This window comes from Trachurus trachurus (genome assembly GCF_905171665.1).
Source record: "Trachurus trachurus genome assembly, chromosome: 8".
In the NCBI taxonomy this organism is placed as follows: domain Eukaryota; kingdom Metazoa; phylum Chordata; class Actinopteri; order Carangiformes; family Carangidae; genus Trachurus; species Trachurus trachurus.
In genome coordinates, this window is record NC_139905.1 from 29378834 (window position 1) to 29396366 (window position 17533).

The 17533-nt window shown below is 44.9% G+C and overlaps 1 protein-coding gene across 2 annotated transcripts in view; it reads left to right on the forward strand.

The window, feature by feature from the left end:
* Positions 1-17533, forward strand: part of smg1 (SMG1 nonsense mediated mRNA decay associated PI3K related kinase) — a 61140-nt gene that overhangs the window by 22480 nt on the left and 21127 nt on the right. For both annotated transcript variants that reach the window (XM_083978039.1, XM_083978040.1), the window contains exons 21-40: positions 745-944; positions 1086-1247; positions 2202-2359; positions 2463-2596; positions 4269-4580; positions 5511-5652; positions 5778-5928; positions 6216-6336; positions 6854-7105; positions 9764-9915; positions 10152-10287; positions 11043-11187; positions 11353-11491; positions 12031-12249; positions 12335-12515; positions 13199-13360; positions 13576-13793; positions 14945-15099; positions 16141-16363; positions 16977-17223. In XM_083978039.1, the coding sequence (XP_083834165.1) occupies positions 745-944; positions 1086-1247; positions 2202-2359; positions 2463-2596; positions 4269-4580; positions 5511-5652; positions 5778-5928; positions 6216-6336; positions 6854-7105; positions 9764-9915; positions 10152-10287; positions 11043-11187; positions 11353-11491; positions 12031-12249; positions 12335-12515; positions 13199-13360; positions 13576-13793; positions 14945-15099; positions 16141-16363; positions 16977-17223 (3609 nt within the window). The remainder of the gene's footprint in view (positions 1-744; positions 945-1085; positions 1248-2201; positions 2360-2462; positions 2597-4268; positions 4581-5510; positions 5653-5777; positions 5929-6215; positions 6337-6853; positions 7106-9763; positions 9916-10151; positions 10288-11042; positions 11188-11352; positions 11492-12030; positions 12250-12334; positions 12516-13198; positions 13361-13575; positions 13794-14944; positions 15100-16140; positions 16364-16976; positions 17224-17533) is intronic.

The window sequence follows — 17533 nt, forward strand, 5'->3', positions numbered from 1 at the left end:
TGATATTTCAACATTTTGGCAAATTGGCCTATTGCCATAATCCCTATAGTCATAGGAGTAGGTTCATTACCTTTAATTGTCAGTTCAAGCTATTTTTAGATCGGCGTGGCAGAGACGTGAGCTCTGCACGGCGAGTGGTATTTTCAGCTTTCCCTCATCAAACTAAATACACAATCCAACAATACCCAAAACACTCTGGTGGACAAGTTGTGACCTGCACATTCACCACGCTTTGAGATAATAATGGAACGTTACGAGAGTTGTTTTCCAGGTAAATACATAGCCGGAACTACATTCCAGACACGGCTGCTAGGCTGAGTGACATCAAAAGCAAAAGTAGTTCCGAGTATTTGCTTCATATGTCGTAATGTTACATAGCTATACGTTATTATCTCATAGCGTGGTGAATGTGCAGGTCACAACTTGTCCACCAGAGCGTTTTGGAGTTGTTGGATTGTATATTTAGTTTGATGAGGGAAACGTAGAAATACCATGAGCCTTAGCTGAGCGTTAGCTGAGCAGCTCACGTCTCTGCTCCGCTGATCTAAAAACAGCTTGCACCGATAATTACAGGTAATGAACCTACTCCTAAGACTATAGGGAATTTGTCAATGAAATATCCCTTTAAAATAAAAATAGATAAATGTAAAAAATAGCCAGAAAGTAACCAGGTGGTCATTGGTCGTCAACCTCTGGGCTCCAACTACTTCCAGCCTGCTTCTATTTGTCCCGTGTGTGTTGCAGGTATGATCCGGAGTCTGGCTGCCCACAGTCTGAACCCAGAGCAGGATGTTGGAGCATGGGCTGGCGCCGGGGGCGACGGCGACGGTCACCACTCCAATCAGCTCCGCCTCGCCCTGCTGCTTCAGTACCTGGAGAATCTAGAGAAGCTCATGTACAACGCCTACGAGGGCTGCGCCAACGCTCTCACCGCCCCACCCAAGGTGAGCAGATGGAAGCTCCAGAGCCCACTGCTGGTTTGGTAGTTTAAGAGAAGTAACTATAAATGGGTTAAGAATAGAAACCAGACGTTGGCTCTATGTGTAGATAATAATGATAATGATGATCCCTTGTTTGTGCGTCAGAGCATCAGAACCTTCTTCTACACGAACCGTCAGACATGCCAAGACTGGCTGACCAGGATCCGGCTGGCACTGATGAGGGTGGGCCTTCTGTCTGGCCAGCCAGCAGTGACCATTCGTCACGGCTTCGACCTGCTCACAGAGATTAAGAACAGCAGCACCCAGGTCAGTACCGTTGCACTTTACATTTTTAAGGAGCTTTCAGGTAAACATCAGGTCGGGGTTTTAAAAAAAACAAGCAGTTCTCTGAGAATCTGAATTGTAAGTGGACCAACCCCAGAGATTTGATTGAAAACATTGGGACCTTATCAGTGGCATTAGTGGCCTGTCTCTATCTGCATGTGAGCATTTCTAACATACCGTAAAATTCGGTGTATAAGTCGCACCTTTTTCCCCTTTTTTTTCATCTAAAAAGTTGGGTGTGGGTTATACACCGGTGCAACCTATAGACCAAGGTAAATTTCAACCCTGTTCACACCGTGTTTTCAGCGATCAGATTGCAATCAGATGGAGCTTGACCACATGAAAGTACAGTGATCCGATTGGCCAGACCACCTCCGGAGGTGGTCATGGACGCGTTGTGACCGGTGTAAACGGTGATTGTTCTGTATCCGCATGTACGACTACGCGCGGCGGGTGTGTGTTTTTTAGTTTTTTGTTTTTTTCCTGATTAATTAACGAGACTCGTTTGGGTCCGCCATAGTCTCTCACAGAAAATAATCTTATTGTGATGTTTTTTTAACAGCCTTTCACCGTCTCTCATCTCTGTCAGTCAGCCCCTCCTCCTGCTGGACTTGGTCTGGCACGCACACACATACACGTGCGCTATATTGCACTAAATGTACAGTAACCTATTCAAATTACCCCGCAATCTCTTTTTTCTTTTTTAAATTTAAAATAACTGAACCGAAATAACAGAAACTTCACGTTGGAGACTTGTGGAATAACTTGTATAGCGTTTTTATTTAAAATAGGCATAGAAAACCTTGTTTTCCCAGTTTGAGTCCCCCAAAAATAAACTGCGACTTATATTCCAGTGCGACTTATATTCCGAATTTTACGGTACCTGTGTGTTTATTTGATAGCATCGTGTGCTGATTGTTCTTGTATTCCCATCAGAGTCCTCCAGAGCTGGAGGTTCCTCTGACGCTGCTGGTGGAGGCCCTGTGTGAGCTGCGCTGTCCTGAGGCCATCCAGGGCCTGGCAGCCTGGAGCCTCACCACCACCGGCAGGAGTCTGGGCTGGCTGTCGTCAGTGGCCCTGCAGGCTGAGGGACGGTAAGCCCAGACGTCTCGGATACTCCGCTAATTCTTCCCACGTCCATCTCTGTCTGTGATTTAATCATTTGGCCGTCTTCCATTATGAATACTGTCCGTGTAGGTTTGAAAAGGCGGCTCTGGAGTACCAGGATCAGCTGTCTGCGGTTACGGGGATGGACTGCAGCATTAAAATGTCTGAATGCTGCCTGCTCAAACTCTCCAGCAACATGAGCAGCCCCAAGCACACCAGCAACGGTAACCACAATGTTTCATTCACTCCCACTGCCACAAAATGAAATGAGTTTTAACTCCTCTCTCATTTGCACTTCAGTGTGTTGAAAGTGACGAACTAGCAGAAAACAGATTTGTGTTGATCAATGTTAAGTGCTGCTGTTACAGGCCTGTTAATGACCTTAAATGTATCTGTAGCTGAGAAGTGATGATATCCATCATGTAAGGGGTTTAAAGGAGCTTTAGGGTGAGGTGATATGGAAATTGATCTGTACCTAACAATATATAAATCAAATCACTATTTCTGTCAAACTGAAAGAGGAACTAAGCAGGATTTCTCCCGTGGCTATGCTACATTTTTACCTCAAAGGTATAATTAGGAATTTGTGTAGGAATTCCGGAACGTATTCTTGATGTTGCATTCACGTGAAATCGGGCAGACGTCAGACAGACAACAGACGCTGCATGTAACAGGATAAACACGTCAGCACGAGGCAAAACAATACAGGCCTGACAATATGTTGTCATGGTGATGTCGTATTGTTTACATGACCCACGTTTTACCGTCTTTCTCTCGTTGAGTAAAATGACATCCGGTTGGTTTGTCGGCGGCCGTCTGCCTGACTGCACCTGAATGCAAAATAAGTTACACACTGGGGCTTTCATTGAAAAGCTCCGGAGTAATTGTGATGGTTAACTACATGACTTGTGACTTGTTACGAGTAGAGAACGGAGGCTCTCTGCCTTCCACCTGCGTGTCATGGCTGAAAACCAACCTTGCAACATCAGTGTAGTACCTGGCCGCCGCCCCGGTGTCCCAGCTCTCGTCTCTGCACACCACCGCAACAGAAACGCGCTCCGTAACCCGTAATCGTTTGTTTATGACGGTTAAGACTACACAGATATAATGTCGTATATGTTATATAACGTTATCCGCCGCTCCATGTATTGATTTTTCGCCGGCTTCGTTGTAAACAAATGCACATGGCCAGGAGGAGGGTTTGCAAACAGAGGAATGATCCGACCACCCACCACAGTCCCCTTGCAAACCTGTGGGAAACACTGGACTTGCATAGTTCCTCTTTAAGCACATTTATTATATTAAAGTGCAGAGAGACAAAGATCTTTGTAGGAGCCACATTTGTTTATTTGTCTGTCTCTTGGGTTTCATCAGGTCTCCATGGGTCTAGGTAATCATCAGGTGGAGGATCATGCGGTTTTTACCGCTCACTCACTCGCTCACCTCACTCCTTTTGTTTTCCAGCAGCATCACTTTATTAGTTTCTTTTTTGCATTAATCAAGCCATGTTTTGTTTGTATGTAACCTTTTTGTCTATTAAATGGGAACGTGGGCGAACGTATGACAGTTGTTTGTTAAGAGCTCATCAAAAACAGTCTCCCACATCCATGCAGAGTGGGAGGAGAGGAGAAGGGCAGGACAGTCGCTATAATCTTTGTCTCTCTAAATATAGAAGATAGAGAGGATAAGGAGGTAACACTGATTATAGAGGGTGGTCTAACTTCTTGTCTCTTATCTCAGGGCACTTTACACTGTACAGGTCAAGATCATAGTTGATTATAGAGAAGCCTGACAATTCCCAGAAGGAGCAATGTTATTATTATTGTTACGTTCAAGAACTTAGGTCATTGTGTATTTGTCATGTTGACATGTTAAACTGCTCTCTCCCTTGAACAGGTGACAACAGGAAGACTGTGCTGCTCAAGGCCAGCGAGTGTTCTCCGGAGGTGGTCAACTTCCTCGCCAACAAAGCCTGTCAGTGTTACGTGGCGCTCTGCGATTGGCCCTCGGTGAAGGAGTGGCAGTCGACCGTCCACGCCCTCAAATCAAACTCCACCAGTCCGCTCAGCATCAGCCTCAGGGCCGATTTCAACTACGTCCAGGCCCTGAGCCGCTTCGAGGAGGGAGATCTGGCCGAGTGCGGGACTCAGCTGGAGCTGCTGCCTGGAGAGGACTACAGCTCGCTGTCCAGCAGCAAGGACAAGCTAGGTAACTCACTCTGGAAAACCTTTGAAAAAAAAAAGTTTCCTGACTGAAGGCCGGAGTGAACCTGTTCAAGTTTTTAAAGGAATAGTTCACCCAAAAAAAAAAAATGAAATTCAGTCATTAGTGACTCACCCTCATGCTGATGAATACTCCGGAGTAGTTTTTTATTCCTCTGGAGACCCGGGAGGCCAGTTCGTAGTCCAACAAAAACTGGGGGGGGGGGGGGGGGGGGGGGGGGGGGGGGGGGGGGTTCAAAACTTTATATGAGAGTAACAGCGCCCGACACAAAAAAAATACCTCATAATGTTCCTCCACACTGCTTGTCCGCTGCAATCAAAATGTCCTGAAGGGATATAGTCCAGAGTTTACTACTTAGTCCTGTTTTGAATTTGCCTGGAGCACGCTCTCGCGTTCACCGTGCCCAACACAAACAGGTCCATTAAACTACACAAAAACCTTCTAATATTCCTTTTCCATTTAGGCATGTCTGCATTCATGGCGTGAACGCAAGAGTGCGCCCCAGGCAAATTCAATACAGGACTGTTTAGGCTGTAAAAATGTCCTAAATGACGTCGTTTCTAGTAAACTCTGGACTATCTCCCTTCAGGACACTTGGATTGCAGTGGACCAGCAGTGTGGAGGAATCTGAAATGGTTTTTGTGTAGTTTTATGGACGTTTTTGTGTCGGGCGCTATTGCTCGCATATAAAGTATTCATCAGCATGAGGGTGAGTCAGTAATGACTGAATTGAATATCTGAAGTACAGCTGTCAAGATGATTTTTTTTTACATTCCTATATTTCATGCCTACAATGACAGTTTAGGGGTCATGATTCGTCATGGAAATTTGCTGCCAAGTCGTGGATAAAATCATGGAGATTTGTTGGCTAAAATGCGCATGAACCCTAAATGGTGTAAACGCTTTCTTCATCAGATCTGAAGAGGCTTCTGCCCTCCATGAGTCCAGATCCCACCGAGCTGCAAAGAGCCATCGAGGTGCAGCTCCTTCGAAGTGCTGTCAGCGCCATGTCCAAAGCCAACCAGCAGCAGGAGCAGAGGAGCACAGCCAATCCAGAGTGAGTACAGCTCTTGAGGTGCACTAGGAACAGACGCCACTATCAGCTTTTTAATGTTTTAGGGATTCAGGTGCATTAGATGTGCTCTCCAATCACAAAGTGTTTTTTATGCTGTGATGTTGTAGTACATTGGTGCGCTGCCTGAAACAGACCGGACGGATCTGCCTGGGTCCTCTTCGCCTGTCCACCCTCACTCTGTCCGACACCCTGCCCACCCTGCCCACCCTGCAGCTCCACTGCACCGCCACCCTGGAGAACACGCTCACCAGCCAAGAAGTATGTGCACCCACACTGTCCAGTTGACTCTACATAGCCTGAATTGACTGCTCTCATAATAAGAATGTTTGCAGCTGTGTTGATCGTTCACTGGTTTGGACACAGGGGAATGGAAATTAAAAAAGATTGTGGAAAAAGAGCATAAGCAGTGTTACTAATGCTTTGTTGCAATGTTAGCCCACAGTGAACAGATGCAAGCAGAGCAGCACAGTAAACATCTAAACCGACGACACCAAAGAAAAGCAGCTGGATGTGTAATACCTATGCTGTGTGTGTGTTGTTTGCAGGACTGTGTGATTCCTCTGTCCAGTGAGGCTCTAAGTTCTTGTAAGCAGCAGGACATCCGTCCTTTCCTCCAGGCCCTTCGATACACCATGTTCCAGAGACAGCTCCTCCACAAGCTCAAAGGTAAACTAGCAGCACTGAGGGCCACAATGATATGGCTGTTTGTGTTTGTTTTCAGACATGCTTTTATTATACTTTTTCTTGCTAAGCAGATGCAACAAGAACAACATAGATCATAGCACTAGCAACAGTGCACAAGATAACAGACAAAATAATAAAAAATAATAATAGTTATACAAAAAACCGACAAGTATCCAGGGAGTCCAAAGAGGACAGTATAATACATATTCAAGTTTAATATCCTTCTCCCAGGGATATGGCTGTTTGGTGTGAATTGTAGTTGTGTTCTTGCTGTTTGGTCGTATGCACTGATCAATTGAATACGTTTTTTTTTTTTCATATTCTGTTGTGGTCACCTGTTTTTATGTAAATATGACTCCAAAACCAGCGATTGTCATCTTAACAATATAAGCCTCTTGTTGTTTCACCAATGGAAATCTCAACATAGTTATAAAATGACTCAAACCATGTGTTTGTCCATGGGAACCTCTGAGATTTCTCCATGTCCCTTCCTCTCCAGGCTACTCTTCCTCAGTCGACGGCCACCTGGTGGAGCTCTGTCTGACCGCTGTCAAATTTGCCCGTAAAAAGGGCAACATCGCGCTGGCGTCCCGCCTGCTCAACCAGTGCAGCGACGGGACACAAGAGGAGAAGCAGCAGCAGCAGGACGAGCTGAGCCCGTCCTTCAGGCGCATCGCTCTGGAGGGAACCCTGGGAGAAAAGTGGGGCCCCGAGCTGCAGATAGAAAAAGCAAAAGTGCTAAGAACCGCAGGTGAGGAAACGGGAAGAAACGGTGCACTGATAATGGTTGTTGTTATAATTAGGGCCGGGACTTTAACGCATTAATTACGATTAATTAATTGCACAAAAATTAACGCGTTAAAAAAATTAACGCATTTTAATCGCACTTATAAAAAAAAATTAATTTTTTTTTTTTTTTTCTTCTTTCTTTTTCTCACGTGTGTCTACGTGCGGTGCGCCCGCACACGAGAGAGGCAGCAGTTTGAGAGGCTGACTGGCAGAGATGACAGCTGGTGAAACGCTAGCATGGTTATTTAAAACACCATCTCTGATCTCTGCCTGCACATAGATACACAGACACGGGCGCACGCTAAATGCGCTATATCGCGCTAATTGCTCAGCTGCAGCACTATATCTATGACCTGTCACTGTCACAGGTGCAGCTCATCTCATTATGATAGGACTTCACCCTCACTGTGCGTTCACACCAAAAGCTTCCAAAGCGTCAAAAACGCTCGAGGGTCGGCGTCTGAGCTTCCAAAACAGAAACGGCAAATATTATCAGCCGCTTTGGCCGCTCGTCACGTGATTGAGTTACTATGTTACTGAGTTAGATATGTTACTGAGTTTTATTAATGTTTACATCAGGCTGAGTTCAACAAATCAGTTTATGCTACTGTGATTTATGTAGCCTTGTTAAATACTACAGTAATCATCATAGTGTATTGGCAGGAAAGACCATTTAATCTGTATGTATCAAATATCGATTAATGAATTCATTGATAATTAGTCTGTTGGTCTTGGTTAAGTACCACCTTGAATGCTTAAGCTTATGTATTCAGTCATTCAATGGTATACTAAAATCCATGTGAAAAAAAAATGCTTCTCAAATGTCAAATATTTATATGCGATTAAAATGCGATTAATTGCGATTAATTAATTACAAAGCCTCTAATTAATTCGATTCATTTTTTTAATCGAGTCCCGGCCCTAGTTATAATATCAACAGCTGTCGCCACAGTGCTGTGTAAGATTCAGAGATGCTCAGACAATGAGCTTCATGCTCAGTTCCACCAGCTCACAGAACCTACTGATGTTATGGCACAGGGGTCTTCAACATGGCCAAGGACCATCAAGCTGCTACTATCTAGATTACATAAAATATTGTTTTATATTAAACTGGGCCTAGTGCCATGTATAAACGTACCTCGTTTTTGTGCATTCAGTACTAAACTATTCAAATAATACACAGGGCTACTGTAAAAATGTTTGAAATGTCGATAAAGTGATATATTTACAGAGTTTAGAGCTAAAATGAAATCAGCTTCTGACTACAGCATACTACATGATGACCCACAATGCAGTGTTTCCCATTAATTAACTAGACTGTGGCGGCCCGCCACAGTCTCGTTTGGGCCCGCCACAGTCTCTCACAGAAAAAAAAAAATTTTTGAAAAAAAAAAAAAAAATTCAATTTTTTTTTTTTTTTTTTTTTTTCTCACGTGTGTCTACATGCGGTGCGCCCGCACGCGAGAGAGGCAGCAGTTTGAGAGACTGACTGGCAGAGATGAGAGCTGGTGAAACGCTAGCATGGTTATTTAAAACACCATCTCTGATCTCTGCCTCCACATAGATACACAGACACGTGCGCACGCTAAATGCGCTATATCGCGCCAATTATCGCTCAGCTGCGCTATCGCTCGCCCCCCCCCCCCCCCCCCCCCCCCCCCCCCCCCCCCCCCCCGTCGCGCCATGGTCTCCTGAAATCCTGTGGGAAACACTGCACAATGCATTGCGCTCCTATCCGAGCCGAAATCAGCAGTCAGAAGCTGATTTCATTTTAGCTCTAAACTCTGTAAATATATCACTTTATTGACATTTCAAACATTTTTAGGTGAGAAAGTAGCCGTTTAGATCAGCAGTGTGTCGTTAATTTGTCTAAATACCAGCTGTTTACAATTTTGTTGGATGAATTTGGCGCTACTCAAGCTAGCTGTTGTGACCAATGCACTTCCGGTTACTTAAACAAAATAAAACACTCGTTGCCCTTTACATACAGAAAACCATGACGATAGAATTTGAGCTAGCCGACCCTCGATGTAGCTAGCTTGAACCAAAATAAACCGTCTTTGCTTGAACCCTCCGTTTTGACCGATCTCGACCCGTTCCCGGCATTTGACCGCTCACGATGCCTTACCGGAGAGTTTTGTCAGCTCTGAGACGAAGATCGGCCCGCCGGTTTCCGTTTAGAGTTGCTGAAGAGTTTCTCTGATGACTTTAGGTGGAGGCAGGCTAACACTACCTACCTATGCACTTCCAGTGTTTGAGCTAAGCTAATTACGGGCGATACGGGCTCTCCCTTGTTACTGCACGCACAGTCGAAAGGATGGTGTATATCTGCTTGTCATGCACTCGGGAGTGAGGCAAGACACGAAAAAAAAAGTTGGCATATCCCTTTAAAGACCTCTGCTATAGCAGAACAGATTTGCACACAGGTCACAGTGTCAGCCAATAAAAGGCATCAGGGCTGATCTCAGCCGCTGTCAATCAAAGTTTATGTATATAGCACTTTACAACATCTACAATGATGATCCCAGTGATATGTTGATGATCAGGTGACCAGCTGTCGGCGCCCACAGCAGTGCGTCCATGTTCCTCAGCTCCCTCTAAGCCGTGTCTCTGTCCACAGGTCAGTCTCTGCCGGCCATGGAGATGCTGAGCAGGGCGGCTCTGTCCTACTGCAACGTGGGGAAGAACGAAGGAGCTGCCTGCCGCTCGCTGCTGACGCTGTGTAAATGGCTGCTGGCTGACTGGAAGGACATGACGCCTCAGCTCAAACAGGCATGCTTACTCATCACTATAGTTCTACTTTACTTTGGTATAAGGTCACTGTAATATGATATGTTACTGAGGTATTATTCACTGGTACAGACGATCTGTGAAAAAGCCCTTAATCATGATTTTGCTGATATTTAGTAGTTAATTATAGTTAGGTAATTATAATCTTGTCTTCTTTCACACTTGAGAAGTATCATCACAGCAAAAAAATGAACGGGTGGTGTGATGTTTGTGTGTAGGTGGTGAAGAAGTCAGGAACGGTGAACTCATCAAACGCAGTGGGCAACATGTCTCCTCTGAGCCGGAACATCGCTGCTCTCCTGGAGCTGCCCCTGGAGGACCAGGGCATCCCGCACATCGTGGCTGAGACTTCAGGTAACACCACCAACAGATACACAACCTGATGTGTCCATCTTAGAGAAGGGGGAACACACTGATTCACATAAGAGGTGTAATTGTTATATTTTGTGATGCTAAAGTGATTGATTTTTGTGAATTAAACTGAATTGCAAAGTGCAGTACAGAACAGGGACAGTGTACAGCATCGATGTACTACAGGCATCGTAGATAGTGTTGTTTTTGGCAGCCTGTTTTCATTTTAGTTTTAGTCTATATGTTACGGCCCCAAAGCAAAAGAAACAAAGGCTCAAAGAGACTAGTCAAACGGTCATTTTAGTTTTTATTCGTTTTAGTTCATACTCTTTTTTTTTGTCTAGGAAAGTTTCAGTCGATTTATTTTTTATTTTACTTCATTTTAGTGAGAATAACCCATGACTATTTGAGTCTAGTTTTAGTCAATGATCTCAATCTCTTTCTTGTAATGTAATTCTATTTAACCCTGTCAATATAGTATGATTACCTAGCATAGTATAGACAAAACCAAATGTTTCTTTTAGTCAAACCCATTTTCACATAATTATCTTATTATTATATTATCGTTACCTTATAGACTCAAGAGCCTTTGCTTAATTAAATTCCACCCACCTTTCCCATCTGATTCCATCAGGACACTAGGTGTCAGAATCCATTCCCACCTCCAGTCCATACGCACTCATTAACATCTAAGCTGTATTTTTCAATCAGAATTTTTGTGGTCGATGTTTAACTGTTGTGTAATCTTGCCCGTGCAGTGAGCGTGGGTGTCGGGGAGCCAGACTTTGTGTTGGGTCAGCTCTACCAGCTCTCCACCAGCCTGGCTCCAGAGGTGGCCAAGTCCTGGGCGGCTCTGGCCAGCTGGGCTTACCGCTGGGGCAGGAAGGTGGTGGATAACGCCAGGTTAGTGGAGTGGCTTTTGATTGATTTTGATTTATAGAGGAGGTACTGCTGCTGTTTGTTGCTGTCAGATACACTATGTGCTGACTGCATGATTTGATCCCATAGCTGGTGGAGGTGTGTTGTTTTGCATATTGCAGATACTAACTTTGTTTTTTCTCTCTCCAGCCAAGGGGAGGGGCTGCCTCTCCTGCCTGGGGAGAAGAAGGAGATAGAAGAGCTGCTGCCAGCAACCACCAGCGAAGAAGACAAGGACACCATCTTCAGCATTCTGGGACAGGCCATGTGTCGACCCACAGGCATTCAGGTAGACGGCTGTGTTTTTATCTTGAAGAGGAACTACAGCTTGACTGTGCCACATTTTGACTTTAATTAAACATCTTTGGAGCAATTATGATGGCTTAACTTGTTAGGAGGGAGAATGACGACACTGTGCCTTCGACCTTCATGTCACTTATTGTGTCTCTTTGCTGAAAAAAAACTTTGTAAGATCGCGGCCACCGCCCCGGTGTCCCAGCTCTCATCTCTTCAGCACCGTGACACAAACGTGCCTCATTACCCGTAATCTCTTGTTGAGAAATATACATCGTATATGATAACATTATCTACCACTCTATGGATTGATTTCTTGCCAGCTTCGTTGTAAACAAATGCACATGGCCGGGAGGAGGGTTAGCAACACAGAGGAAAAGTGACCAGACTTAAATAGTTCCTCTTTAAAACAGATAAAGCATGTAAGACAACAACTAACAACGGCTGTCGGTGTGACAGACTTTGCGATGTTGGAGCGTCCCTCCTGTGCAGATCAATAGTTGTGACTGACTGGACTGTTGTGTTGTTTGTCAGGACGAGGACATGGCTCTGCAGCAGGAAGACGACGAGGACGACATGGTGGACGTGATCTGGAGGCAGCTCACTGCTTCGTGTCCGTGGCTGGGGGAGGCGGGCCAGCCCGTCACAGACGGTCTGATCCGGGTTTGGAGACGAGTGGTGGACCGCATCTTCGGTCTCTACAGGGTCTCCTGCCAGGCCTACTTCACCTTCCTCAAGCTGAACGCTGGACAGGTGAGACCCCGGCGCTCTGTCGCCCCCGACGACCTGATGGCTGGAGCAAGTGGAGCGATGGCTGACTGTCTCTGTTGTGTTTTAGGTCCCTATAGATGAGGACGACCCCAAACTCCTGCTGTCCTGTCAGAACAACAAACAGAGCAATGATGATGTGATCGTCATGGCAACCCTGCGCCTACTCCGTCTACTGGTGAAGCATGCCGGTGAACTGAGGGAGGGGCTTGAGTTGGGCTTGGCCTCGACCCCCACAGCGCCCTGGAGGGGTACGTCATTCTTTCACCTGACTCAGTTTGAATGAACAGACCCCGTCTCCTTCCTCTCTGGCTGCTCTTATAACAAAAGCACTATAGCTGCGTTTCCACTGCAGGAGTTCCTGGTAAAGAGAGGGGGGGGCGGGTAGGAACTTTACAGGAACCGTCCTCTCAACCGCCCTGCCTCCACTGCGGAGCAGGACCCACCGGACTCTTGAGGCGTCTTGCTCCTGTTGTTTTTCCGGCAGTATAGACACTTTCCGATAAAAGTGTGTTTTTAAACTGCCGTTTCAATCGTAATTGCGCCATAATATTTTTCTTCTGATCTTTTTCCAGCCGTGAAGACACTTTTTTTAATAACACTGGGTTTTAAACCAGCACTAAGTAACTTTTCAACCTTCATAAAATATTTAAAAACGCCGCTTATTTTAGGGCTTTCTCTTGGTGTCACATCCCGCTTCGACTATGCCCAATCAGCTCAGAGTAAACCTCAAGCTCCACCTGGGAGGTTTTCAGACAGGGACTCCTTTTGGCCCTGTAAAGGTTCCTGTAGACAGCCCTTCAGGGGAGGCTCCTGCAGTGGAGACATGCACCAACTGTAAAATCACCCCGAACTTCCTGCAGTGGAAACAAAATAAAGCTTCTTATCACTTGTGGTTTTAAACTAAGACTAAATAATCGGTGTCTCTCCTCAGGTATCATCCCCCAGCTGTTTTCTCGCCTCAACCACCCAGAGGCCTACATCCGCCAGAGCATCTGCAGCCTGCTGTGTCGAGTGGCTCAGGACTCCCCACATCTCATCCTGTACCCAGCCATCGTGGGCTCACTCTCCCTGGGAGGGGAGGCCCAGAACGCAGGTATTTCTTTCTCTTTTTGTTCCAATAAAAATCTTCAGAAAGTGTTAAACTTTTGTCATTTATTTGATTATAAGGCATCACCTTCACTCAACCTTCTACAGTACATGGTTTATGTGGAAAACATTCAAGTTCAGCGGATTTAATAAAAATGTAAATGATGAACAATGCTTAAAAATGCAAATTACGCTGGATTTAATTGATTAATGTGTTGACAGGGAGCAAGTTGCCGCCGGCTCTGCCCACCTTCCTGGGCAGCATGCAGGGAGAGGGTCTGGGTGGAGAGGAGGAGGAGCAGCCAGAGAACGGAGGACAGGAGGGAGCAGCAGAGGAGCTGTCGACCTTCTGCTCCAGCCAGGACCAAGCTATGATGCAGGACTGTTACAGCAAGATTGTGGAGAAGCTGTCTGTAGCCAACCCCACCATGGTGCTGCAGGTACGAGGCCTCATCACATCACAATCTCAGAATAACAGCATTATACCGAGTGTTCACTTGTTTACACAGACAACAAGCCAGTTCCTCAGTTTTCAGATTGTATTCTCATGTGCACAGTATCTCACCAGTGCCTTAAAGCTTCAGTTGGTGACAATTATTCAGTCATATTTGCTGGAACTGTCACTATATTCTGATAGTAGGACATTAAATTAGTAATTTAGGACAAAATCCAGCTCCTCTGGCTTCACCTACAGCCTGCAATCGTATTTGCCCAAATCCACCGCGACCGAGGATTCTCCACCAGTCAGGTAGAGGGAGCAGGAGGAGCAGCCAATCGCAGCTCGTACACGTCGTAGTAAGCCGACGAAAGTGAACGAAAGTAAACTCTGTGACTTGGTCGGACATTTCAAGATGATACACCTCTGTCAACCCCCCTCCCTCCCTCCCTCCACACACACAGACACACACAAGAAGAGTGTGTTTCATGGTGAGAGAGAGGTGAGATCGTTTTGGAGTCTCTGGTTGCTATGGATACAGTACGTCTTCTGTGGGTGCGCTTATGGCTGCTTTGTGTGTGTGTGTGTGTGTGCCTGCGTGTGTGTGTGTGGGGCGCTTGTCAGAGGTTCATCAAGGGACCTGACGGTGTATCGTCTTGAAATTTTACTTTCACTTTCGTCAACTTACCAACTGGAGCTTTAATGGAATTTTTCATTTAGTACAGTCTATCACTAGGTTCAAGGAAGAATTGATTAGACTTTTGTTGAAGTTCAAGGTCTCGGTGATCTCATGTTTTTGTAAATACAATACCACTTCTGTAGAATTTGACCACACAGTATATGCTAAATGTTTAAACTGTGATGACCTGTCTGAAAACAGAATAGATACATTAGTCAGAGGTTTTCCTTGAGGTCCAGCAGAGGGCACTCCATCTTTGAAGATGGCGACTTGACACTGCTTTCTTTATTGACCGATTCTACAAAAATGGGGGAGGTTTTGTGTTAAAATACTGTAACTTGGATGAGGAAGCTGTCAATCAAACCTGGCGTTAAGGCCTAGTCGCGACAGAAAATAAGTATTGGTTTTCCCACGTGAGCTCTTCAGATCAGATTGACAGCACAGTCTTCTGCTAACCGCTCGTGTGTGCTGAGCAGGTGCAGCAGCTGGTGGGCGAGCTGCGTCGGGTCACTCTGCTGTGGGACGAGCTGTGGCTGGGCGTTCTGCAGCAGCAACACATGCACGTCCTGCGCAGGATCCAACAGCTGGAGGACGAGGTCAAGAGGGTGCAGAACAACAATACGCTGCGCAGGTGAGCTTCACCAAACCAAAAGTTCATGCAAATGTTTGAGATTTATTTTATATGACTGAATAAATGGTTAAAACCCTAAAATTAAAAATGTGTTTAGTTTATTTAGTTTATTCACAGGACAGTGTACAACGGCATTAATTATTTGCATGAAATAAAAAAGATGGTTGCACCAGATTTAGCAAAATGTTAATTTCCACCTGTAGTCCCACATCTAAACACTGACACAACAAAGACCACAGTCTAAAATATAGCAGAAGATAGTTGAAATGACAATAGGTGAACGATGGACTGCACAGAGACAGTAAAGACACACAATTACCACAATAATAAAGTTACTAAGTCAAGTGACCAATAACCAAGGGGAGGACCCTGCATGGTCAGCATAGGAAAACAATTCATTTACAAAATACAGAATATGGGGAAACATTTTAAGGTGCCCAGATTTCCAATACCGAGATCTTAAAATTTTAGTTAAAAAAACAAACAAAACAATTACAGCTGTGGGCAGTTTTGGTTATTCAGTAATTATGATTTTAGGTCAACTTAAAGGTGTTACCTACAAGTTTAATTCCTCCTGGCCAGTAGGTGTCGCACTCACACTGCCTGCTCTCGCTCCAACCTTCCGTTTTACTGTTTGCCAGTTACACATGACATCAATGTTCTAATGCTGTTGCCACAGAGATCATTCCATGCCGACGTTGCCAATTTAAATATTTATATATTTCGGACCCGCCAAAATGTATTAAACAATTATTTATATACTATTTTTTTTTTAAATCAGTAAAATTAATACTTTTATTCTGCACCCCTCTAGACATTCTGTGGAAACATTATTTTTGAAAAATTTATCCTTTTGATGAAAAAGTTGTAGCTATAACCTTTAAAAAACTAAAAAAAAGTCTGTTTTATCCTGTCAGTGTGCACTCAAGACCATGTGCAACAGTGCAAACTAGTTTTTAATGCCCCAATCAGCCATACTACAAATGACTGACCTGTTATACTGATCTACTGTATCTATTGACCTTCTCTGTGGTTCTGTAGGGATGAGAAGATCGCCATCATGCGGGAGAAGCACTCTGCTCTGATGCGCCCTGTGGTTTTTGCCCTGGACCACGTCTGCAGCATCACCGCGGCTCCGGCCGAGACGCCGCACGAGACCTGGTTCCAGCAGACGTACGGGGACGCCATCACCACCGCCCTGGAGCGCCTCAGGAACCCCGCCAACCCGGCCAACCCGGCCAGCAGCTGGCTCCCCTTCAAACAGGTGTGTGTTTTTTATACATCTGTATGTGTGTTGATTCATTCAGGATTTCAGACAAAACCATTTAACCCAATTTGTGTGTAGGGATGTCACGATTATAGATTTTCTTTGTACGATTATTGTCAGAGAAATAATTACGGTATTACGATTATCATGATTATTATGCATTAATTAATTTCACAGCATATGAACATGTAAAATCAAATACAGTCAAAATATAATTACATTACAAATTTCTACACTAAATATTATAAGTATCTACTATTCATATATAACCAATTATTAATCCTCCAGGGGAGTGTTTTAAATATTCAAATCATTAATTGTCATCTATACCAAATGTTTAAGTTTATTTTAATTGTTTGTTTGTTTTTTATCACAAATGAGACGTTTAACATTTAAATTCCTACCAATTGTATGTTACATTAGGTAAATGGACCAGTATTTCTTACATTTACCTTAACTTTTGTGCAAATCTGCCTCTGTGTTTCCAACATAATCTTTTTTGGAAAGTGACGGTATTTAAGCATCTTTACGATTAATTAATTGTGGCGTTTAATACCGCGATTAATTGTGAAAACAAGTAATCGTGACATCCCTATTTGTGTGTGTCCAGATCATGATGAGTCTGCAGCAGCGCGCTCAGAAGCGAGCCAGCTACCTGCTCCACCTGGATGAGATCAGCCCTCGTCTGGTATCCATGACGACGACAGAGATGGCCCTGCCAGGAGAGGTGTCGGCCTCCGACGCCGTCACCATACAGAGCGTTGGCAACACCATCACCATCCTGCCCACTAAGACCAAGCCAAAGAAGCTCTTCTTCCTGGGCTCAGACGGTCGCAACTACCCGTACCTCTTTAAAGGTAGGAGAGCAGCGCACAGCAACCACCTGTGATTAAATCTGTTCTGTCCAACTGTGTCTTTAACCCACCAGTTAACCCAGTTCCTCTTTCTCTAAAAAGGATAGTTCAACATTTTGGCAAATTGGCCCATTGCCGTAATCCCTACAGTCTACAGAGTAGGTTTGTTTCCTTTGATTTTCGGTGCAAGCTGTTTTTAGATCGGCAGGGCAGAGATGCGAGCTGCTCAGAGCTACACTGCGGAGGCTCATGGTATTTCCAGGCTTTCTCTCATCAAATACACAATCCAACAACTCCAAAACACTCTGGTGGA